The sequence below is a fragment of the Oryzias latipes genome, chromosome 16 (assembly GCF_002234675.1).
Source record: "Oryzias latipes chromosome 16, ASM223467v1".
Lineage (NCBI taxonomy): Eukaryota > Metazoa > Chordata > Actinopteri > Beloniformes > Adrianichthyidae > Oryzias > Oryzias latipes.
This window is the reverse complement of record NC_019874.2, coordinates 13,523,265-13,549,773: the sequence shown is the minus strand read 5'-3', so window position 1 is coordinate 13,549,773 and position 26,509 is coordinate 13,523,265. Positions and strand designations below refer to the sequence as shown.

Here is a 26,509-nt window from a genome sequence, read left to right as displayed (position 1 = left end):
AATGCACTTCAGCTGAAGATAAAAAAGATGACTTTGGTCCTGTTTTGTTGTTTGGGAATTTTGATCAATGCAACAAAGCACGTAAAAGAACATAAAATATGCACATATGCTTCTGAAATTGTATTAATTTTCCACATTGCTGGATTTCAGGATTGGAATTCTGATTAGCAATTGTCAAATTTCTAATCTTGCAACACAATCTTGGATTATAATTCAACATAGTGAGCAGGTCATCAACAAAAAGATGCATACTTGCGTGCATATAAGCTGCACAATGTAAAATTAGTCAGACAATCTAATATTCTTCAACTATAGGCTTAGGTCCCAAATCACAGTAAGATGCATGTGACCTTTGTGCTTGTATAAGAAACTGCTGTATTTTTTCACCATTCATAAAACTGCATAGGATGAGAAAAATGGTGAAAATCTTTGGTTTTTAAGAATTTTGCATTGAAAAATAAGTCAAGTCTGTCCTAAAATAAGAAAATGTAAAAAAAAACTATATATATATACTTGTGTTGTCATAGGAGTCTATGTTTCAGCTTGTTTTTGATAAGGGATGCAGTTTTAGACGTGTGTCAGAAGACTGCTTTGTCAGAAGGCACATGTTGGTTCAGCAGGTTAAACTAGATATCATTCTTCATAATTTACAATGCTGGAGCATCACGGATCAAGAGATGAGGTTCTTGACTGTTCTGCCAGCTTTCCCTTTTTTCTCTATTTGAGAATTTACAACACGCCATCAAGAAAAAAGTGACAAACACATGATTTCTTAAACAAAGTCTTTTATGTTTAAAGTATTTGCAGTTTCTTCTAATTGTAAAAAAAAAAAAAAAAACATGCTAATAGTTAAAAGTGTTTTATTGTTCATTAACTTATGTGTCCACCTTGGACAAAATCTTTAATGATAAACCATGTCTGAAATTACGCCTGTTTGAATGGATAACATTCATTTGACATTTTAAAGTGAATTTAAAGTATTTTGAATGCCTCTAGTGCCACAAAAGAATCCAACTAAAACAATTACAACAACTTAAAAATTAAACTCAGCTGAAAGGTTTGGAATGTAGATTTTTTATTTGACTGATCGAATGAGACAATCTTGCATTTTCAAGGCAAAAAAATCCAAACACTGTTATCCATCCTACTTGAAAGACTTGATCTTCTTTCATTGTGAAAATGTAAAAATCAAATACATACGGAGGAAAATATTTTAGTACAGAAGGCAAAACTTTAACAGGCAAAACAAATTTATCTTTATTTAAATAATATTTTACAGAAACAGTGTTATTGTCTTTTAAACAAAGCTAGAAAAGAAAATCACAGACGTTTATTTAAACTGCCTGCCCACATGTCTATTTTTGATTTCACATAAATAGATACTTGGAAGGAGTTGGAAGTCATCAAAGTTTATAATTGCTGGCATGGCGTATTCATATTCACTTTTTATGTTCATGAAATAATATTTCCTCTGTGTTTGTTGAAAATGCAGAAACATGCCAGGAAAGCATCTTAAAGATGACAGTTGATTAAATATTTCAGTTTAAGCTTTTCACAAACCTTTGGATTTGTTTTTTTGTTTGGTTTGGTTTTTCATTGGACCACATAACATCCCTTACGTCCAACAGACTAAATACTGATTGGGCAGAACAAAATGCATTTCCACCGTGTTCATGAGTGTTCATCTCAGAAGCCAACAAAAGGTTAATCGAGCCTCTGGATAAAGTTAAGGTTCTACTTTTGCAAAGCACAATAAAAACAAAAGGGCAATTTGTGAATGCAGATCCTTCTTTCTTTGTACGACTTTCTCTTTTTTGATTATGAATATTATACATGAAATGTGTTGCAAAATAGATTTTTTATACCCATTATGTCTTTAGCATAGAAAAAGAGATTTGCAAATGATTGATAAACATCTGTCTATGATTGACAGCTCCTGCTGTGCTGTCAGGGGAATCAGGGATTGTGTGTATTTTGCTCAGGCTGGCACTCTCTACACACCAATTTTACCAAACACCTTGATGCATTAAAAAATGTTACATGCAGTAAAAGGACTGGAGTAGAAATCCTTTGTTTTTTTGTTTTGTGCTTTTTGTACCTGTTATCCGCTCTTCATCTTCCTTTTTATCAATGTAAAGCACATCTCTCCACATAAATGCCAACACGTGTAACGAGTGTTTAACACTTTAAAGAAGTGTTAATTAACATAAATGAATGAATATTTTTTCGACATTGTATCTAACCATCCTTTAACAAAAGGCTCGTCTTTGTGCTGCATCTGATGATTTACAAATGTTGTGGCCAAAATTTTAGAATAGAAATAAGCCAAAATATCTTAAGAGACAAAACGTTCGCTTTTTGTGGTCTGTTCTGTTCAGAGCGGCCTAGCAATCAGAGATGATGCAGCAGTTTTGACAGATTTCAGCTTTAATTCATGTATAGAAATGTGCATAGAAAAATAATGTAAACATGAGCAAGAAAATGCTAGATAGATAGAGATATAATTTAATTAAATACCTTTGTTTATTTGTTTATTTTAGTTATTTAGTTTTTGTTTTTGCAGACTAAATGTACACTCAGAAATTACCTTAATTTTTTTCTTCATTTTAAATATGTATATGTTAATGTATTTACGTAATTCTCAAAACCTGTTTTGGCCCAATGATGAACTTGTCCAAAACACAGATGGGACTGGAACTTGATTCAACAGTTGAACTAAAGGACTTGAGACTTCAGGTTGGAGACTTAGGAGTTTAGAATAAAGTCTGTTTGCTTTAGCTCAGGACATCCTAATAAAAGCTCTCCTTTTGCTTTAAAACCCTGAGCTCATTGTCAAATTAATATTAGATCTAATTGATTAAAAACCTTTGTTTTTTTATTTCAGGGCATTTCTATGCAAATAACTGTAATCGTTCACAGCTCTTTGGTATGTTGAACCGTGAATTTCATGAAGTACTTGTTTACATTTACATACATAAAAGATAAAATGCTTTAATGTTGAATTTAAATATTTTGTCAAGAATCCCCTGGAGGCAATATCTGCCTGAAGTCTGTGAAGAATCTGTGAATAATCAGCAGAGAGATCTCCTCCTGCCTGATGCTTTGGCACGCCGATGCTGCAGCTGTATGTCTTCTCTGGTTGTTTGTCTTTATGCGTTTAGTTTTGCCGGGAGCTAATGAGATGCAGCTATAGCAGGTTAAAGTGTTCCGACTGCCTCATGCTTTGCAGAATATTTTACCAGCTTCATTCAAAATCTTTGGGGCTTGCGTTTGCAGTTTGGGTTAATTGCCCATCTGTACCTTGCAGGTCCATCTAGTGAACTTCTTTTACTTCCCCCAAAGTTTAAACTCTTGCTTTACCTCCTTTATTGTTCCTGCTGTCTTTTCGAAAAATGCTTGCGGTTCTGTGCCCTTAGGAAACTCTTCTCCACTTAAGACAGCACAGAGCTCTTTTCAGTTTGCGGTGGGTTTACAATAACTGCTTCCAAAATGCTAATTTTCACATTTAAAATCCCCAGATCCATGAAAACGCTTTGAGTCTGAATTTTAGTTGGGTTTCAGGATCCTGGAAGAGGTTTTTACACAATAGAGGGATGCAATTCCTGAATACGTCCTCTACATTTTGTAAATCTGGTACAAAAAAATGCTTTAAACAATTGATGATGTATATTTGATGAATTTTTATGTATTAATTTGTATTATAATCTGCACTTTAAACTTGTCTTACTTTATAACCTAAATATTTTCTGAATATCTATAAGTGGAGGTTTGTTTTTTTAATCATATAACACACAATAATAGTAAAAACATCTATCACATTATGATTTAAGCCTTTTTGTGTGATTACTCTTTTTTTCTCAACATTAACTTTTCATTGTATTACAGCTGCAAACAAAGGCCAATTTTCTTTGTCTTTAGAGAACTACATTTTGTTTCTGTTCGGATATAAAAAACATTTAAACTGTTGTTTTTTTTGGTGTGTGTACAGTAGCAGAGGGTGCTGAGCTCCATCCCACACAGACCAACAAATGGTGCTATTCTTTTGCCCAACAGCTAAATGATGACCTGTCAAAAGCACATAAAAGGCGACAGCCCTGAAAGTGTTACTTCCAACATCTTTAAAACAAAGCTGACTTGGTTCTAGTGATTAGGCGCTCCTTGGAGATTTCAAACGTGAGGAGTTACTCACATGAGGGAGAGCAATTAGCAGTTTTTTGCCACAAATAATCAGACCAATTCAATAAAACATCTTTAGCTCTTTTTGTGTATAGTTGTTGGTGCAGCTATTCATTGAGATTAGTGAGAAATTTGTCACCACTGCCCTTGTGTGGTAAATGGTGTATACTTAAATAGCTCTTTTCTACCTACAAGGCCCAAATTGCTTTACAGTCACACACACATTCACACACTGGTGGCGGATCCGCTGCCGAACACAGGCGCCCGCCTACTACCAGAGGCAAGGTGGGGTTCAGTGTCTTGCCCAAGGAAGCATTGACTCATGGGCGTGCAACGCGGGAATCGAACCTGCAATTTTATGATCCTGGGTCGACCGCCCTACCGCTGCTCCACAGCCACCCCACCTGCACCTTGTGTGCTTTAGTCCTTAATTGTAATAATTTATTAATAATAAATGTTTTTTAGGGCTTAGACTAAAATATTAATCCAAAATTTTTGGCAAATGGGCTTTATGGTGGCCCATTTGTTAGCACTTTTGCTTCACAGCAAGAAGGTTTAAATCCCAGCTGGAGCGTATGCTGTGTGGAGTTTGCATGTTCTCCCCATGCGTGCTTGAGCACTCTTCCCATGGTGCAAAAGCATACTTCATGGGTTAATTGGCATCTTTAAAATGCCTCTAGGAGTTTGTGTGTTTGTTCATGCCCCTGCAACAGACTGGTGACCTGTTCAGGGTGTACCCAGGCCTCGCCCGACATTAGCTGGGTTGGCTCCAGCAGCCCTGTGACCCCAAAAGGGCGAGTCTGTAGATGGATGGAATTTCCAGTAAACCATGTCAGATTTTCAATATTAGACGAAAAGCACCGTAGTTATGTTGTAAGCAGCAGATAAAATGTGGACTTCACTGTTTTCTAATGCAAGTTGTGCATCTTTGATTGTCAGTGATCACCTGTGGCGACCCTGGTATTCCTGCCAATGGACTAAGACTTGGTGAGGAGGTCACGGTGGGGCACAATGTGACATTCTTGTGCCAGCCGGGTTATGTGATGGTGGGAGGTGACAGCAGCATCACCCTGACCTGCACCAACAACGGAACCTGGAGTGGAACCATGCCAGAATGTCAAGGTGAGCACCCACAGAAACAGGATTATATTCCGTGCCGTACTTGACACACAACGCAGTCAACCTCGATAACCTTCAGACAATGCTGCAACAAGCTGTGCACATCTGCAAGACGAAGCACACGCTTACTCGCTGAGATATAACAGGGTTATCGAGGAAGGTGATGCCGAGCTTCCTGCATGGTCAGATAGTGTCACATTAGAGTGCACTTGCAGCAAAAAAAGTGTATTTGCATAAGAAAGTGCCGTTGAAGCAAAGTATGAGGCATGAAACTGTTATTTTGTGGGGTTGCTATGTCATTTTCAGATAAATGTGTTGAAAAACTAAAATAGAAAAATATTTGGCTAAGCACTGCAACACCAGTCCCTTTTCTTAAAAATAGTTCTAAATAAACAATATTTTATAGGTAAAAATATATTGGGTTTTATTCATGGCATTTCTTTGAATGTATCTTTAAAGAAAAATTAGGGCATGTAAAATGTATACATTGGAAATAAATTAATTTTAGACAAAAGTAGATTTGTTTAATTCTTTTAGCTATCAATTCGATTTTATGATGGTTAAAAAAGGCGCAATTATAATGCAATAATGTTAAAAAGGACACTGTTTTGCAAGTTATAAACTGTGTGCCTTATTTTGTTCTGTCTTCCAGCTTACATGGGGCCATAGCTTACAAACTTTCTTTTTTAATTATTTTTTCTTTATTTTTTTCTCTTTTTTGGGGCGACTGTGGTGCAGATGTAGAACAGTTACCTCTTATCTCAAGGTTGCAGGTTCAGTTCCTGCCCTGCCTACCCATGTGTTAAAGTGTCTTTGAGCAAGACACTGAACACACTGAACATTGCTCCTGGTGGTTATCGGTTGGTGCCAGTGTTCTGCAGCGGAGCTGCCATCAGTGTGTGAATGTGAGTGTGCGTGGGTGAATGGGACTGTGATTGTGAGGGTCTTTGCCCCTTCTAAATAGCTAGTAAAGCGCTGTATAAGTATACACCATTCACCAGTTAATTGTTATGTTGCACGGCAAACACAATGTATATCATGGGGAGAAATTTTTATGAAGTTATGTAAACTAATAATTGGGTTCTATGCAAATAAAGAAAAGATTAGTCATTGATATTGCCTATATACATCCAGCGGTTTTCATCAAGGACTACCTTGTCCTCTCTCCTGAGTCTTGAGCCACTTCTGATCAGAATGTGGACATGATCCTCTGATGTGTATCTTTTGTCGCAGGCATGCTGATGGACAGCTGTGACATGGCCTGAGGAGCTGGCTCTTCTCTTCTGAGCCATGTCTTTGCCATTTAGTGTTCTCCACATGCACGTTTGAGCACTCCTCATCGTGAACAAAAAGCTGCCTGGCTTGTGTTTGAGTATTTTATCCTCTGGAAGAGCCTACTTCAGTCCTGAGTGTGTTGCTGGCTTTGCGTCGGAGTATTGTGTTTGCAGAACATCTTTAGAAGTTTCACAGACAATCTTGACACTTTTTCAATACTTTTGTTTGTGTTCCTGCCTTTCTTTAGTTTTTTTTTATTATTCTTTTATGATGATTCCCACCCTTTTTTGCCAAAGCCCACCTCCAAACTTGTTTCCTGGTGTTTTAATATTTTTTCCTGTTTGGTAGTCATTGCGTCATTCAGCTTAGGAATAATGGAGAAAAGATAGGTTGCTTGACAAGAAAATAAAAATTAACATTACACTTCAAAAGCTATCATTATCCAAAGGAGGTATCCTCGGGCATCCCTCTCCCAGAGCCATTTGCTCCACAGCCGTCACAGGATATTAACATACCTATTTTAGGCCAGTTACACATCAACCCAGCATAAGTTACACCTACTCTTACACATAGATAGCTTTTCAACACATAATGGAGCTGTAATCTATATTATTCAATGAGAAAAGGGATGTTTGCAGGAAGTCTTTTCAATATCTGTTCAGTTTTAACCAGGGGCGAAAAAAGAAATTTGTTTATGCTGGTGCTATGACAAATCATATCAATTAAAATATTTTTAAAAGCAGTAAATGCAGATATGCTTCGATTTATCGATGAATTTATATAGCCAACCAGATCGATCTGTCTGAGGCAAGTTTTTAATTAAATCTAATCAACCAATACCATTATAAAATCATTTCAAAAAGAAATTAAACCTAATTAATTAATTAGGTTTTTTCTTTTACTCAATGTAAAAATGGTCGAGTGCATCACATTGGACAACACGCATATGATGCAGCAAATACCGATCAAGCCATCATTCTAGTCCAATCTGTGGAAACATAATGATGTTCCATTTGGATTATTTTGATGCAGAAAAACAACAGTGGGCTGAAATTAAAACAATTTGGATTTGCCATTAATTCATGTTTACTTGTTTGTTTGTTCACATATTTAATTACACTTGATTATCTTGCAATAAATACAAGGAATCTGGAAAACTGAGTAACACTGGTTAAAATTTTGGCTCAAGATGTCCTGGATCAATGTTAGATCAGTGAATCGGATCGTTCAAAACAAACCGATATCCGCCATGAACGGAATTGTTAAAATGAATCATTACACCCCTAATGCAGGTAAATGCAGTTGAGAATAAATTTTGACAGTAAATAAAAATGTAGACGGGGCTATGGGAAAAAATTATTTTAATTGAAATTGAAACAGATGCTAAAATGATTAGCTAAAGTGCTGCCTAGTTCACAAATTTAGCAGCATCAGTTCGCAGCTGCTTTTAAATAGGTGTTAAAGGAGCAAAAGTGGCCACACAATTGATCTTTCAGCCAGGACTGTTTGCCTCCAACAGATCCTATACGGGTACGCAGTATTGAATGGTACCGGCTTACTTTCAGCCCTGGTTTTAACATGTTCATGTTCTAAACCCAATGAAGCCGGGCTGGAGCCTATCCTGGCCACTCATGGGCGAAGGCAGGGGACATCCTGCACAGGTCCCCAGTCCGTCGCGGCCCACAAATCACACACTCATACACACCTAAGAAGAGAGTTCTCCCTGCCTGAACGGGGAGATCATGCAAACTCCACACAGTAAGGTCACCCCTCTGTGTTCTGTTTCAGATCCCCTAGCCGGGATCTACATGCGTTTCAGACATCCACATTCCAAAGCGTTGTGGTAACTTGTAGCTATACATATTTTTAGGACAATTTTTGGGCATTTCATACAACACATTAACCCTGAGCGTGTAATGAAAGTTAAACTAGGTTGAACTTTGACCAACCTGGGACTCTGATTTGGTAGTGACGTGTGGATAATGTCCCTTTGAAACGTCCTATATCAATCATTTCTTAATTCTTTTAGAGTAAACTATACCTTTAGCACACAAAAGAACAATTTAAAATTTAGTATTAGTTTTTTTCGTGAGGTATTTTCCTTCCCAGAGGTGAGAGGACTTGATCTTTGAGGCGCCGCCCTTTGATCTTTGTGGGACCCGCCCATTTTATGACGTCATCATAGAACCAGGCTCGGCAACATGTCTGCGTTTCGCTACAAAAACAAACAACATCCGAACCTTTGCAAAGATGTATGTGCATATTGTACATTTAAATTAAAAGCGTTTTTCAAATCACCAGTAGCTCTGCGGAGAAAGTGTGTGTGTGTGTGTTAGCCTGGAGGTGGTGCTGGTGGTGCAAACTCTTCCGGGAAGGGGCTGTTCCCCACTTTGTGATGTCGCAATGTGAGAACCCACTCGTTTCGTAGTTTGGAAGGTGCTGGTGTTCAGAGCATAGGTTTTTAAATGAAATGCGTGCAATAATCAAAATACCACTTTGGGGTTGTTTTTTGTGAGGAATTAACAACATAATTTACTTAAAAGCTCAAAAAGTTGATTTTAAGTTATGTAGACCCTTTCATTTATCAAAGTTTCAACTGTTTGAAATTTGATCATGAAGAAGAATCTAATAATTACAGTTTGTGCCCATCCAGAATTATATGACACCAAGTAGGTCATTTGTCTGAATAGAGCTGTGAAGGAAAAAGCCTGGAATAAGATTCGTGAGATTTGCACAACTTCAACGCTTTGCACAAACCCTCCTTCAACTGAAGGTGGTGGACATGCGCTGGCATCAGGTATCAACAGTCCAGTGTAAACACCATGGGTTAAATGCACATTCTAGAGTCCACGTTTAGTGCATTTTTGATGGCGTGTCACGTGCCTACTGTGAACGTAGCTTAAGATGGTTTATTATTCATTGGAGCTGTCAATATGCATATCAGCTCGCAAAACATAACAGCTCTAATGACCTGTTAACATTATGACAGATGGTGCTTAAATAAACAAATGCAAAAGAGGTTTCAGTGCAAACTTGTCTTGAAACATTGGACTCTGTTGTTTTTGTATATTTTAAGTATTCAAATATTGAAATACAACCAATCTATGATCTTCAACTTTTTTGGGTGTTTGGGACTGCAGGGCAGGTTGCAGCTCTGCTTGGAGGAAACTGAAACATCCAAATGAGAAAAAAATTCTTTCTAAACTGTGTCCTAGGTCAGGATCGACTCCCAATTGAGACTCAATAAAAGACATCTGAGTATCATTCCTGCACAAGGTCAAAAACCTCAACTGATTGTGTAGAAGTTGTGGTTTTATTCCCACTTCCTCCTTTCAGTGTTTTTCTAAATGTCCAGATGCCTTCTGCTGCCTTATCTACACGATTTTAAATAAAAACTGTTTCAATTGATATGAGACATGAAGATGACGCTCCTTCAAATTTGAAAGAATGTAAACTGAATCAGAAATTTGGAACGGTTAGAGGGGAAAAAAGCATAGCTGATGTATATTATTCAATAAAGTAAGTAAAAATGTAATTTTACTTGATTTAAAAGGAATTTAAAGTTACATAACCTTAACAGACTGAATCTAAATTCAGCAATTCAAAGTACAAGTGATAGAAAACTACAACTATGCATCCTGCTATACACTGAAGCCTTTTGAAGACTCTTCTAAGCTCATACACCCCCCATTTAAAGTCTATAGCAAATGGATATTGCTGTCGCATGCCCATCAGTCTATAATTTATGTTCCCCGTGCATGGAGGCATAGATTAGCATTTCTCTTATTGACACTAAAACAAGGAAGATTAACTTGTACAGCCAACAGTTCAGGACACAGCAAGAGAAGCGCCGACAAGACAAATGGTGGCTTATTGTTGCTAAGGAACTGCTCCCACGTGGCTGTATCAGCAACTGCGAAGCAAGCTTTTTGTTTTATGTTTGCCTCTGGAGGAATGGTAAGGGACAAATTACATGTGAGCAAAAGACGCAGCATGTGAGAGACTGGCATGAACACACAAGCACAGGCTCAGCAACCTGTTGAAAAATGCATTCACAAGAAAAATATGTAGAATAAATCACAGAAAAGATGGCATTTTTTTAATAATCAAAGATGTTGTGCTTGGAATGCTGCTGGGAACCTCTGACCCTCCTTTTTGCTACATTTTTTCTTCATCTCTTCTTTTTACTTCATTCCATCTTTCTCTCAGTTTAGATCTAAAACAACTTTGATTTGTAACATTTTGTTTGCGTGGCTCATTACTCACGTGCTCCCCCATATGGTGACTTGGTGGTGTAAATCGATGCTGCTGACCACTTTAAATGATGTGGAATGACAAGGCGAGCTTGTGAGTGAACACATGCAAGCACAAAAGGATTCAGATACTCCCTATTTCTAATCCATGGCAGCTCCTGCATATGGAGTCCTAAACCTTTCATATTTAAATAAATAAATATGACCTCATGCAAATACACAATCAACCAATAAATCTCTAATAAATATACAAAAAGATCATGAAATTGTGAAAAACCTGCACAATGATTATAAATTTGTCACTATATTGTCAAATATATTTCATTTTGGTTTAAAAACCTGTTCATTATTTTAAAACAGCATTTTAAAATATTCATTTTAATCATGTTGAATATTATTATGAGTCAATGTCTTTTTTCAGAACCTCGGATTTCTAAATCAATATTTTCTTAAGTAGCTTTGTTTTTACTTCACATTGTTGTTTTTCAGGATTTGTTATTTATTTCATGAAGAGCTTTTCCAGCAGAATGACTATGTCCGTCAATCAGTGAAAGTGGGCGGGATCTAAACGCACATTGGCTGATCCCTGGAAATCGACTTATATTCCTGGACACCCGTTCTGCAGTGTACCAGTCAGAGAGATGACATATTTCAGCGACATCTGCACGGCTTTGCTGACATTTTAGGATCAAATAGAGTCAAACAATCCGTCTGCAGCATAGGATGTAAACATGGACGACTCTGTTTTTGTAGTTTGAGGGTTTGTGTGGACCAAACCACAGAGGAGCTCCGGTCGTCCACATCTTGAAGTCCTCCGTTGAAACACTCCTGACTTTCGTTCTCACTCCATTCAGAGCTCTTCTCTGCTCTGCAGCTAACAGCTCTGCTGTCTGTGCTCACAGATCCAGTCTGACGTCACATCGTGCCATACACTGTGCCGGCTCGCAGGAGGCAAGCTGGCGAGACAAGCTGTGGAAAGTGGAACCAGCCTGCTCGGGCCTCCTGAACCTTCTTATATTTTTCTATTTTCATTGAGACAATTATTACGAATCAGGTCCTCTGATTTCATTTTTCCCTCCGGGGGAAAATGTTGCCCCTTTCCTGCGATGACGTTTCTAACCGTGGTCGGGAAATGCAGCTGAGGCGTCGTCTGAGATCCGGGGTGTGATTTGGGGTTCACTTCCCCGTTCGGACTCTTGAGCCTCCACAGCGGGTTAATAAAAGAACCACTCTCTGTTCTTTTGGAGAAGACCTGTTTTTTATTACTTTTCCGGCGAACTGAACAACACACAGTTAACTTGCGCTCACACAAAAACACTCTTGCGCTGCGCATTCTGATAGAGATGGACAAAACCGCTGAGGCGGCCATCATCAAGTCATAGTTTGACTGCAGGAGCTGAAGCAGAGACTCTCTGGGATGATCATGAACTCAAACATGGAAATATTGTTATCATGTAGAACTATTCAAAATAAATAAACCTGATCTCTTAACATTCTCCGTGTGCATTGTGCATCCATGCATTGTAAGTAAGATAAACACAGACACTGCTCCATGTGGCTATCAGGCTAAAAACATTAGCTGGTAGCTCCTCCCACACACGGCATGGTGCGTTCATGGAACTCCAGTTCATAGAAGCGTAGTGGAGCTCCAACAGCCACCCAGCCTAACTTAGACCACTACTATATGTTCATGAGAAGATGAAAACTGCCGAACCGACCACAAAATCACCCGAATCATGCAAACTCGCCCAAAGCCACTTTTATCCGCAAATTTGGAACCAAAACTGGATGTGTAGAGGTGCATACTCCCCCTAGTGTTGAGGGGTGGGCATTGCACCGTCACGTTCGCTGAAGCATCTTCGATTGATGTAGTCAGGGTGCTGCTGCTTATGTCTGAGTAAAGGAGTAGTCAATCACAAAAGTGTCTCTGCTTTGTCTGGTTTGATTGACAGACAGAGTCATTCTGCTGAAAAAGCTCTTCATGAAATAAATAAGTCATTCTGAAAAACAGCAATGTGAAATAAAAAACAAATATACTTATAATAATATTCAACATCATTGAAAATGAATATTTTAAAATAATGAACAGGTTTTCAAAGCAAAAATGAAATATATTGAATAATATAATGGCTAATTTAAAATCTATGTGCAGGTTTTTCATAATTTCATGATCTTTTTATATATTTATGAGCGATTTATTGGTTGATTGTGTATTTGCACTAGGTAATATTTATTTATTTAAATATGAACAGTTTAGGACTCCATATCTGCAATCCCCTCTCCTTCTCCTGCTGTAGGGATGATGTGAACACACTGGAGAGTCGTGCAGATTTCGTGATTTTTCTCCTACTAGAAGTAGGGCCATCTGAGTGCTGTCAGGTGGCGTTGACCTGTATACATTAGAGGGTGACCCCTAAGGTCACTGCCCTCCCTCCCACTCATTTTTCCAGTGGTACAGTCGTTTTCTCTTGGGATAAATGAATAAAAGAAAGGGAAAGAGAGAAGAGTTTGATTGCTTGGGGAGCACTCGACTTTAATTTTGGTGTTCCGCAGTGTGGATATTAGAATAGAATACAAATTTCCCAAAGCCTTTTTTCTTCTTGTCACGACTCTCCTCCTCTCCTTTGGTCTTTTTCTATCTAGGACAAGGAACTGAAATCCAGAGTCTTAACCTACACTGCAAGACATTGTGAGAACAGATTGAGAGAAAAGCTATTTTTATCTGGAACCTGTGAGGTCGTGATTTTTTACTATTTTGCATGATTGGGCTGAAGTCGAAGGTGTAGCCCTTCAGCCTGGGTGAGATGCCTTAAACAGGACAGCTGCTGTCTGAGATGTAGCTGGGTGAGGTGTTAGGAGATGGAAAAGAAAACAAGATGAAAGGAAAGCAAAGCAGTGAAAGACAAACAACAGGCAAAAAGGTTTTTTACATGTGCCGACTTATGTGCATAATTTTCCACATAAAATGCGAATGTCGGGTTCTGACTTGGCATTCGTGTGCGATGCACATACTGTACACACACTAAGCAGATGACGCATCCTAAGCCTCACTCGGCAAGGATTCCTTTTGAATCCCAGGTTTGACATGTTCAGCTAAGAGGCACTAATGCTGCTTAGAAGTACTTAGGAAAATGGGCCACTCTCTTCTTCTTGTTCGGTTCTGCCTGCCACCCATGCCTGAAGTTTTTCAGGCTTCAAATCATTTCTCCAGCAGAGCTTACTGGATTAAAAGACCTACTCTTTTAATCAGTGTAATTTGCCTACTTTGTCTGTGTGCTTGCACATTCTTTAACTAGAACCTTCCCCCTCAATTGTTTTCTCATACATACACACTGCAGAGTTACTTGCATTAAGAAAAAAACAAAAAACTTTCATTTGTTGTGCTGTTCAAACAGAATTTTTCTAGTGAGACTCCAAAGCAACATGTTGACTCCTCAGCTTTATGAATTTGTTTTTTTACACTGAAGAGAAGACATTTGAAAAACTTTTTCTCAAGATGTCAAAATGAGAACTTTAAGAAAATCAAGTTGCAACTATTATATGGGTCCTTTTTTTGCTCTTTGTTCATCATGACCTAGATATACTTCCAAATATAATATACTTTTGAAGCATATCTATAGTGTACCTGCTGCACGAAGTCCACATGGAAAACGCTTTGGAACTATTAACAGACAAGAAGAAAAGGTAGTTCCACCTTGGGGAGAATGTGTGGAAATCCCACTGTGATCTGTTATGCATTCATTCAAGCTCAATTTGTAGAAAAAAGGTAACAGAAAAGTGGTCTATAGATACCTTCGTGATCATGAAGGTGTCTTATGTTCACACCTTCATGACCACATGACCACACTGTAGAGTAAAGGTAGAGCAGTCGATCCCTGATCAGAAGATTTCAGGCTTGGTTCATGCCTTACCCGCCTACTATATGAGTACAAGTGTCGTTGGGAAAGACACTGAAACCTGTATTGCTCCTGGTGGTTATGGGTTGGCGCCAGTGTTTGGCAGTTACCATCAGTGTGTGAATGTATGTGTGCATGGGTGACTGTAAAGTGCTTTGGGCCTTCTAAGAAGGTAGTGAAGTGCTATAGAAGCATACACCATTTTACCATATGTTGGTTATAATGATTGTCAAACATGGATCAAGAAAACAATTTAAGCAAAAATTTAATTTGAATCCCCTTTAACATCAAAATCTGATTTACAAAGAAAACTATGGTTGTTTAACATGCCCTCATTCCTTGATGTGGGAGGTCATTTATCCCAAATGATCTTTGAGGGACGTGTGAGAACTTTGTGCAGTATTTGAGATGTTCCTGGGATGCAGGCTTGTTCCTCTTCTTTATATTGAAGTCTAACTATGACCCTCCTTAACTGTTTACCCATGACCACAGGGTCTGGTTGGTGAGTCATCACCATTTGGTTGGTTCGTCTCTAAAGGTCCCTTAAGGTTGCAATAATTTTCCATCACTTTTTGTGGTGCTTTCCACTATGTTAATAAAGCTGCGTTCACACCGAATGTGATTTGCAACAGACGCCTCTTTTGACGCACGTCAAATTCGATGCTCATTGCTTGTCCAAAAATGTGTTCATGAATGTGACGCATGTGGGAGGAGCTACCACCCAAAGTTTTTTTGCCTCATCGCTACATGGAAGCATTGGCTGTATATCTCATTTCCAATGCATGAAAGACACAGACGATGTTCAGAGATCAGAATGAGCCATTTAGAAAAAGCATCAGTAATCACGTATCCATGTCTGGGGGGTTCCTGAGATCATACAGAGACTCTCCCAATACAGTGAGGTTCACCATCTACTGTAGGAGCTGCGTATGAATGATGCTGCTTTCAGCGGTACTGTCGCCTCTCTGTGACCCTGTTTGATGATTTGGTGTCCCTCATTAGTCCAAGGAGCGAAATAATAAAAACAGGAATGAAATCAAATAATGTTTTTATTCTTGTCTCAATGGAAAAAAAGAAAAATAATATTACAAAGCTCAGGAGTAGAACTATCAGATTCTCCTCCATGTAGATTTTGGACTCCACTCACTGATTGTGTCATCAACACGTCGAAAGCTGAGTCCCTGATTCGAATTCAATTCAAATTCAATTTCAAGTTCAAACAACTTTATTTATTCCTAAGGGGCACTTCCTTTTTTTTTGGTCTTTGCGAAAGTTTGGATTTTTTTAACTCTTGACACAACGTCCGAAATCGCACCGTGATGCCCAAATTGCGTTGCTGCCTGACACTTAAATCACGCCACAGGGCCTTTGATCGGGTCTGTACATTGATTCACATTGAAACTAGACGCCCCTGCGAATCACGTCCAATCCAAATACAGCTTAAGACATTCAGCCTCACCTGTTTGTGTGTAGTCAAAATCAGTGTCTTAGGTCTGGCCCAATACAAACCACAAACAGTAATTCCTGATTCCAGCCATTTCATGCACCTGCCGGTAAAACTTTCCATGCTGGGGCTTGCCCACCTATAATGTTTAATCTTCTTACTACTTGTTCTCCTTTGGTTTTTAGCTGCCTTGTTATTAGCCCTCGTGCTAATGTAGTAATGGATCTATGTTATATTTTTCTCAGAAGAAAGCTCTGAAGCTGCCTCTTTTCTTTGGACCACTGAACAGCTTGCTGATGTTGGGTTGGAACTCACCATGAAGAACGAAGAGATTCCTGGTCTTGATTTCAGTGCTTTTAATCTCATCTTTTGGCCAGTTTATGATCCCAGTAAAATGTCTAATAGGCATAACGGCTGATAACCCATCTCATATTTTCCCCATTAACCTCTCCCCCCCAGGCCTTCAGCTTTGGCCGCTTCCAAAGAAGCCTTTTCATTTGTCTCTGTACTGTGAGGCTGTTCTGTCCTCCACGTCTTTTATGTTGTCTACTGGTAACATGTCCGCCCAATGTCAATGCTGTATATCTTAGTGGTGTAAATTAGCCAGATGCCAGCAGATACATGAGTACTAGGGATGCATAACAACATTTTTTTAAAAACTTTAATCATTCATTCTCATCCCTAAAACCACTGTCATCTGTGTGTCCACAGGTCTGTGTTGTGGTGCAAATTTAAAGAACTGTGAGCAACATATTGTGGGTTTTGCCTCATAGATTTGTTGTGTACAAACTTTATGACTCAAAAGACACATGACCCTTAGTTTTCCCAGAATGCATTCATAGTTGAGCAAAGAAAAAAGATGAAAAATCCCTCATAGTGGAATGACTCAATTTCTGAGCTAAAGAAGGACCTTTCCCCATGACATAATCCATGCTGTGTAAAATTTTGAATAGCTTGCTAAAATGGCTCATATCCTTTGATCTGTGACAAAAAAATTTTTTTTTACATACTTATGTAACAGTCCTGCAACAACAAACATCGGAACAGACAAGAAATTCAAATGGATGATTATGGATTTGACCAGACCAGATAATCATTCCAAATCACAATTTCACAAATATGATAAAAACTGATCACAATCCTGTCTGTACATGCTCCCTCTTAATGATTATGTTGACTTACTAGTGTGTCATGCAGATTTCGTGGTTTGAATCTGAAGTTGTGTATTTTCAATACATTTCTGAAAAATTTTGATAAGTTTCTTTATATAACTATGTTTCTTTATATAGTTATGTTTTTGGCCCCAATAGTTAATTTTGTTCTGCTTTTTTGTTTTGACCACTTTGAAACAGACAAACAAGCAAAGAATTGTAAAGAGCATCCAAAGAGTCCAAAAAAAGAAGGAATTTTGTTTCTTTATTCTTTCAACTATTTTTTTCTTTATGGAGGGGAATAATGCTTTCGTTTCATAAAAATTATTTAAAATGAAAATTTAAGTTTTCTTTTTTTGGAAAAAAAAAGTCAAATTTTTTGTCTAAATTCTATTAATTTCTAACGCAAATATGCTTTATAAATTGGCAGATATTTCTTTTTTGCATCACACATAATTCCTTTACATTTTTAGCACGTTTAGTTCCAAAATCTGTTTCAAATCTCATCGTAAACTTGTGTTAAAACTGCTTTATATGTATTACCTTTGTTATAAAAAGTCTGCAATTGAATCCCGTTGTCTCCACAGTGGTGACATGTCCTTCACCTCCCTCCATTCCTAACGGCCTCCTGGAGGGCTCAATCCGGGAGTGGGGGGCCAGCGTGAGCTACAGCTGTCTGCCTGGATACGAGATATCCTTCCCTGCTGTGCTTACCTGCACAGGCAACGGGACGTGGAGCGGAGACCTTCCTCAGTGTTTGCGTGAGTCACACCTTTCAGCATTAATTTGTACTTACCCGCATGATAATTACGTAGGTGATTGCAGAAGTCTGAGGAAGAATGTGGCTGCCGGCAAAGAAAAAAGAAATATTTCTTCTTGACATGTCTACTTTTTTTTCTTCTTTTCTTTTACTGAATAAGAGTTCTTATTCAGTCATAAGGAAATAGATATAAAATATTTGGCTTTGTGGGTTTGACAGAAAAATCCCTTTTTGCATTAAACAATAAAAACATATATTAACAAGAACATGTATTCAAGCAAGTATGAAGGTTGTACTGTTTAGGTTTTTTTCTGTCGATATTTTGACATGACTGTCATCTTTTCAAATATATCACGTTACAGGAATACGTATTATCTTGCCGCACGCTTGTGTATTTCTTATGTTGGCTTTGATAGAATTCATGAATAAGAAATGATTAATAGCATTGGAGTCAGGGCTAAAGTTGTTTACTTGAAATGTTTGATTACAAAAAAGATATTTTCAGTTTGAATATTCTTTATTAATGATGCAAAAAAAGCAAATTTGCATCAAAGACAAAAGTGACCTGATGCCTGGTCAGGTCACTTGAAGCTGTAGAGTGGAAAACAAAAGAAAGACAGTTTTGTTGTTTTTTTTTTGTTTTTTTTAGCAGTGGTATAAAGACATTTTCACACAAACAGTTTTGCAAGAGTGCAAATAACATCTGCTCTGCTGGATTGCTCAGCTGATATCTCACTGCCATCTACATCACTCTCAGATTATGTTTGTCGGATAGAAATGAAATATTAAAGGAGGTAAAGTACATATGCATGTTTTCCTTTATGTGAGTTTTTCTCAGATTCTTCATAAATGTTGTCATCAAATTATGTCACCCATGATTTGATGACATGGCAGTCATACTTTGAATGCTTATCAAGCTTCATCACTTAAACTAGTAACTATGAAAGTTTCTTACACCATAATCTGTTAAAATCACTGCAGGTGTCTAAAAACTAATAACTTACTATTTGTCCTATAGTATGTGCTTTATTGTTATTTTACAGTTGTTTTCCATTTTTTATTGAACATTTTACTTTGGTTAAATTTCACTTTACTTTATCATTAATTTTAAAAGTTCTTTTTCTTTCCCCTTTTGGTTTTTCCATCCACAAAAGGTTTTGCTGACTTATCACTCTATTTGTATCATCAACCACTCCTAATGAAATATATATATTTGACAGTCTTCTTTCCATGGTGCTAACTGGCCTATTTTTGCTTGTCATCTTCATTTTGGCTATCCAACCTCAGCAGAATATTTGTTTTGTTATTGAGTCTGAAAATATTAAGGTATACTCCCCAACTCCACATGCAGTATAATTGGGTTTTTCCCACATTCAGCGCTAAGACACAGTGTAGCATATATAAACATTACATGCACCACATTGTTTAACCTGATAATTTCAGCTTGGGATTCATGATTTAGAGATAAATGAGATTTTTTGCAGGGGTCTAGTAGATCTCCCCCCCAAAAAAAGAAAAGAAATTATGACACTGTGGTGAAATTTGATGCATTTTGCCATATTTAGTGAAGCGAACACAACTCAACGTGTGTATAACATCCAAGATGGAGATGACAGACTGCTTGCATTTTACCTTGCAGCAAGAACCTATGCGTCTACTCCAGCTATTCCCTCCTCGAAATTTGCTCGTTATATTTTCATATTACCATGCAAACAGACAAAATTATGATCAGCAATATACTTATATATAAATATATATAAGTATTATATAAGTATTATATATAAATATAAATATAATTTTCTCAAGCACCAAAGGCATGTTTACATTACAATGGTCTGGGTTTTGTATTCTGGTCCTGTGACAGGATAAATATACTGAGAGATCATGAAATATCTGACACCACACTTAAATGTACCTTGTCCAATGCAGTCCACTATAATTAAGGTGAGCAATGCCATCCTCAGACACATAACAATCATTTACTCATTCCTGCACCCCTGAAACAGCTTTATGTGTCAATGTAAGGAAATTAACCTTTACACTAAAAGTTTAAAACTCTACTTAACCTTCAAAATATTCAAAGGTTGAAAGAATATTTTTCATTATTTTAAAATAAACTTATGTATTTGTCAAACTCAGACCTAGAATTGAAATGGAAAAATGTATTCGTGTGTAGGGATTTGATAAACAAAACAAACTAAATACAAAAAATGTATAATTATATTCAAAATACAACAGGGAAGAAATCCTTTATCTTTATCTTTTTTTTCATGATAGCCGTTGACAATTCATTGAATTTGTGAATATTGTAACAAGAGTGCAGTTTTAATAGGATTTATACTCATTTTAATATTTGTGTTTGTTGTCATTTTTATTTTCTTTGCTTTTACATGTTACATTTTATAGGAAGAACAAACTGATATATCAAAAATCTACGCTAAATGAATAGTATAATCTGTCCAAGATTTGTTCTTGATTTATTGACAAATTTTTATGGCTCCTATAGATGATTTAAAATTCTGTGTTGCGGTGATCAACATTTTTCTTTTTAAACCAAATTAATAAATACATTGAGATTTATTTTACAAACTACCAAAGTAGCAAGTTTTAAATATTTGACAGATTATTTAAGCTTATTCCATTTTTTTTACATTGTTTTAATATCATTGCCTTGCTGTTTCTGCTCATACAGTGAAGCTGCTCTGCCATTATCGAGATATAATTATTGAATTTCACTGCGCAGCACTTTCAGTTAAAATGCAGATCAGCAAAGGAGCTGGGGATGAGCAAATGCAAATCTTTTCCTAAAATCTGTCACTTACAGCCAAGCTGGAATCACAGATGTGCCCTCGTGCTTCCAAAGTACACAGACAAAATGAAAAACTTCTGGCTCTGATAATGCTAGTTTCACATGTCTGCAGGGATAAGTCTGTGATCTCAACTTTGAATCTATCCTTAGCATACTGATGACTTGAAAGCACTGATAATATATCAGGGTCAGAAAGAGTCACAGTGCTGTGCCTCGAATGCATTGAGCAGAGTGGGACGCCTAAGAATAAGATGAACATCTCTTTTGCATCTGGACTATTCTATAGCTTTTTTATGATATTGTTTTAGTAACCACTGGTCAAAAGTGACAAATATGACAAGAAAAAGGAAATGGGGAAAATTAGTAAATGCCAATTTTCCTTAAAGACTGAAATGTTGGCCTCTCTTACATGAGCTGGGATGAGACGTGAGCTTATTCCCCAATTCAGGGGCTTGGTGGCTAAAGGTTCTAGCTCCAACTATACTTTTAGAAATTCTGGGAAGCACAAGCAAGTCCTGCATTTTGTGAGTGAAGTGTTCTGTTTGGTTGGTAAGGCACTATGAAGTATTTGATAAAGGATAGGGGCATAATATTTAAGGCATTAAAGATTAGCAGGAGAATTTGAAACTTGATTCTAGATTCAACTGGGGACCAGTGAAATGAAGCTAACACAGGAGTGATGTGATCTCTTCTGCTAGACCTCAGACATCTCAGTCCAAAAAAGTGCAGTGCTAGGAACAGCTAAGATATTGTGCAGGACCCACAAGCTCCCAGGCTCTGTTTAGAGTTTTTTTTCCCCAGGAGAATAACATGGTCGTCTTTAAGACATAATTTTTTTAAATATTTTGACAAATAGGTCAGGTACATATAAAAAAATACCACAGAGATTTATTCAGATGACACAAAATTGGCAGTTAAACTCAAGATGAGAACATTTACCCTTGACTGAGACTTATATGATCCCATGTCATGATGATGGAAAAAACATGTTATCAGTCAAGCAGCAGATAATATTCCACTTTATAAATTAACCTTGTCCAGGTGTCACCCACTGTAATTATGATGAGCTGCATTTTTCCACTTCATCAACCCAGAACCACCTCCTGCAACAATTGAAGTAAAGTAACCTTTAAGTTCCAGCAAAGTGTTCAGCGTATATTTGAAAGGAACTGTTTTGACCTTATAATTAAACATAATGACTCAATTACTCTGAATGTCCATTGCAGTGATTGACATAAATTATATCCCATACGCTATGAATATAACTGTGATCGATAAGCAAATTTCTGTGCAGAACTTGGCTGGCATGCTGCACACCAGAACTGGGTAAGCATACATGATGAATAACTTCAGCTTCTGGAAACCACATAAATGAGAACATGAATAGGGAACAAAGGGAGAGAAAATGCTGATCATATTTGGCATACAAGAGGCTATTATAGAGGTATTAAAATGTCAGCACAGCACTATCTACATCAGCACTAATTTGGTAGTTATTGTGAATAATGACATCATTGTTAAGAGGTAAATCCTAAGTATCACTGCTCTCTGCAGAGTGCTGACCACTACAATACATGCTAATTCTTTATAAACTCATGTATTTTTTTTTGTAATAAATAGGCCACTTAGAGTCTGTTTCAACACACCACAATATACAGTATGTTGTATAGTGTGATTTAAGATATAAATCATTTACCAACACTCATAAAAGACCATAAGAATGAAAAAGGCAGTATTTTTTTTTACCATTTTCTTGTAAATTAGATTTGTTTTTACCATTTTACTGAGTCCAAATTGGTTCAAAAGTAATTACTGTGCTGTTTCTGGTGGTTCACTTCACACAGGGGTTTTATGTTTGAAGAATACTAACCAACAATCATCAACACTTTTAGTCTGAATGCAGATATGTGAAAGTCTGGGAGATAAAATGAGTCTGCAATAAAACAAAACTTAAATATGGTCATTTTCTGCTAAACAGGAATAGGATGCACATTTTTCTTAATAACACCACAGTGGAAACGAAAAAATTCTGAGTCTGACAGTGCTAGTTTCACACGTCTTTAGGGATAAGCCTGTGATCTTAACTTTGCATCTATGCTCTGCATACTGATGAGTCCAAGCACTGATAGTTCATCAAGTAAGTGGAGAAGCAGAGAGAGTAAGAAGACTCGACTCATCTCCATCTTTCTTCTGCAAACATGTTTTTTTTTTAAATGCTCATAGGCTGCGATATGAAAAAATGCTGATCTTGGTTTGGCCTGGGGCCATTTTTCTTATACAGTCTATCCATTAAACAGTACATTATTTCCCAGCAGCTTGAAGCGCATGACTGATGTGCTTGTCACCTGTTTGGCCCATAACATGCCTTTTGAATAATAAGTCTTAGAAAGAAACAAGAGCCACTTTCAGGTCTGGGCTAGATGTTTCATATTTATTTGTTGTTATATCAGAGGTGGTCAAACAAGGGGAGCTTACTGTTGTCAGGGGAGCCTGGCAGTAAAGCCAAACATGTTTTCTTGGGGAAGACATGACTCTGAATACAACTTGTTTCTGAGATAAAGCTATTTGTGGTAATGGCTGTATTCAGCATAGGCTGGATCCTAATCTTCTCTTTCACTACTTATCTATTAAGACAGGGAATGGTTGCGGGAAAACGCTGTTAGCTTGTGACTTGCAGTAGGAAAGTAAGCACAAACTTATCTCTGTCACCAGACCCTCATGCAACAGCATATGTCAGGTCTGGAGAAGCAGCTGCCTCATTATTGGCTTGATCCTGCAGTGCTCCAGCTGCGTGACTGAATGCTGTGACTCTCATCCTCGCCTTTTCTTTCACACACACAGAGCTTTCTGAACCTCCAACAGCTAACAAGTAGCTTTTAGTCATAGGGGATTGATAGATGAATGTAAAAAGAAGAGATGGATGGGAAGATGCAATGAGCGGCTGGAAGATAGTTTACATCTCTCACCATCAAACCCATTAGGCATAAATTATTACAGTCAGTTCGATTAGATGCCTATAAGCAATAAAGTGGAGGAACAGTGACAATCTATCAGGCTCCATCTGCAGGGACGGTGGCTGGGGTCTAACCATAAAAGCAATGACTTACCAGAGACTTGGAATGCGGGAGTGGCTGCAAAAGGTTCCAGTTAGATTAACCTCAAAGCTTTGTCAGAGAAATTAATATTTCACTTGCTAATTATTTTGATCTTCAATAGTGAGCCGTGACCTCCCTCGCTTTCTCTTTGCTGCCAAGATGCAAGGGAGGGATCCACTGAAAGCACACACCACAAAGGCTGATTTGCTACAAACTAAAAAAATCATGAAATGGAATAATTCATCTTAAGACCAGAGTGTCAATGCACATGCCCACATGCAAGAATACAGACAGGGTGCTTTCTACCAAAAGCATAATGTCAATGAAATTTGAATAATTCAGCGTCTGAAGATGTTCCAAATCATTCAGGAAGACAATTGTTGTTATTTTAAAATAAATTGGGCACGATAAAAATACTGTAAAAGGCACGAGAGTGCTTTGTTTTTAACAAAAACTACTGTTGCCTCGTGTGGTATTCTTAAATACAAACACAAACCCACATAGATTTCTCCTGAATTTAAAAAAAATTATATTGGGTCAGTTGTCAGCCAACTCCTTGATAGGCTTAAAGATAAAATACCAAGTGTTTTGATAAAGACAGAGGTATTGGTTGAAAACCCACTTCAATGAAAATTGTGTTTTTGTTGTTTTTAACATGGTCTTGTGTTTTTAAGCATTAAATTGCATTTCTGAATATTTCTTTATTCAAATCGTTGCGAATCAGGAGCAGATGAAAAATGCAGCTGGTAAATGCTTGTACTGTAGGTGTGACGTAGAGGCTACAAGCGGCAGGCCACTCAAAACTGTACGAATGGATTGCTCCAATATTGTTCGCCATTTTTGTTGCGCTTCTAATGTAAGGTTGGATATGTGAGGGCTGTAAGCTAGTGCAGGAGTTCATAAACAGATGAATGACGGGGAAAGGGGTGGGCCTACTCCACACCAACAGTCCCGCCCATAACTCAGAAGTGAATTTCTACTGAACTATGAATGTCAGAGAAATCAACAAAGATTTTTTGTTTTTGCCTAAAAACTATAATTAAAAGACAGCTGAGGATGCTTAAAATACTCAAAAGATGATTTTAAGCAGTGTTGATTGTTTTTTTTATAAGAATAAACCATCAATGTTAGTCTTGTGGGTTTATGAGTCATGTTAGTCATGTCTTGATCTTTTTGCCTCTGCAGCCAAGTTCTGTGGGGATCCAGGCATGCCCCTAAAAGGACGGCGAGAAGGACATAGCTTTATCTTCAAGTCAGAGGTGACGTTCAGCTGCAGCGCCCCTAATGTGTTAGTGGGATCAACCACAAGGATGTGCCTGGAGGATGGCACCTGGAGTGGGAACCAACCTCGATGTATAGGTATCAAACAATTCAGCGTTAGATTCACACAACTCTTTGGACACGTGTACTTGTTTTAAATATGCATTCACCTGTCTGTGTGCATTCTGGGTAGTGTAAGTGATTTTTGTAAAGGACAACTATATTCTACATTTTTAGAGCAAGATTTTATGATTTTTCTGAGGACTCCAATGAAAAGTTTAATCATTATTAATAACAAAAGAAAAGGAAAATAAAGGTAAATTTGCATTTACCTATTTTTTTTTTCTACTGCTAATGAAAACATTGGATGGGTTGAAAAAAAATTCATAGTAATTTTAGAGCCGTGGAATCAGTACTAATTTTTTTTACCCATGTTCCAACTCTGCCACCACAATTTGCTGATACAAGGTTAGCTCAAGGAAAAATGGCTTTTTCATTATTTTGCAATTTTGAATTGTCCATTTTGCCGCAAACCTCTCATCAGTACAATTATTTCATGTTCCAGAGCCCACAAGAAGCACTTGTGAAAACCCAGGGACACCTGAGCATGGATTTATGAACTACACCACAGGCTTTAAGGTAAAATGAGCATATCATTCCTAAACATGTCTTAATGAGTCCAAACCTCCTTGGTAAATTCACATGAAGTTATGTAATTCAAAGCAGAAAAATAACAGTCAAATTTGAAGATAATCTGAGCTGAGCGCAGAGGGAGGCAGCTGTTTCTCTGCCACTCGAGTCGCAGCCGTCTCAAGGCTGAAATGTTGGCAGTTCATTCCCCGGACCCTCCGCATGTCAGTGTGTCCTTGGGCGAGACGCTGAACTCCAAGCTGCTCATGACAGCAAAAGAACACTCAGTTTGTCAGCTCTACCAGCTCTGGTGTGTGTGAACAAAGGGTTAAACCTATCTATGCATACGCAGAACATCATTACTTGCATTGCAAAAACAGGTAGCTGACTGTTTTTGCATTGTTTTGTGAAATATTTGTCATTGGGTATTCTAGTAGATGAGCAGATAGGAGGTGCTCTAGTCTTGGGTTGAAAGGAAAGGAGTCAACAAGTTTAAAAGTTGCTTCCAATAGGAGTTTCCAAATGGAATTTAAATTGAATTATCCTTTTGATGATGATACTGAGGTGCAGGGATATTGCAGTGAGATTTGAAATAATTTAGGTTTTTCTCCACCTAAAAGATGCCGGATTCTCAGATATTT

The 26,509-nt window shown here is 37.6% G+C and overlaps 1 protein-coding gene across 1 annotated transcript in view; it reads left to right on the top strand.

The window, feature by feature from the left end:
* Positions 1 to 26,509, top strand: part of LOC101167820 (CUB and sushi domain-containing protein 3) — a gene marked incomplete in the record, with an annotated part of 253,195 nt that overhangs the window by 208,528 nt on the left and 18,158 nt on the right. Inside the window, 4 exon segments of the mRNA XM_023964007.1 lie at positions 5,116 to 5,298; positions 17,902 to 18,075; positions 25,164 to 25,337; positions 25,804 to 25,877. Coding sequence (XP_023819775.1) covers positions 5,116 to 5,298; positions 17,902 to 18,075; positions 25,164 to 25,337; positions 25,804 to 25,877 — 605 coding nt within the window.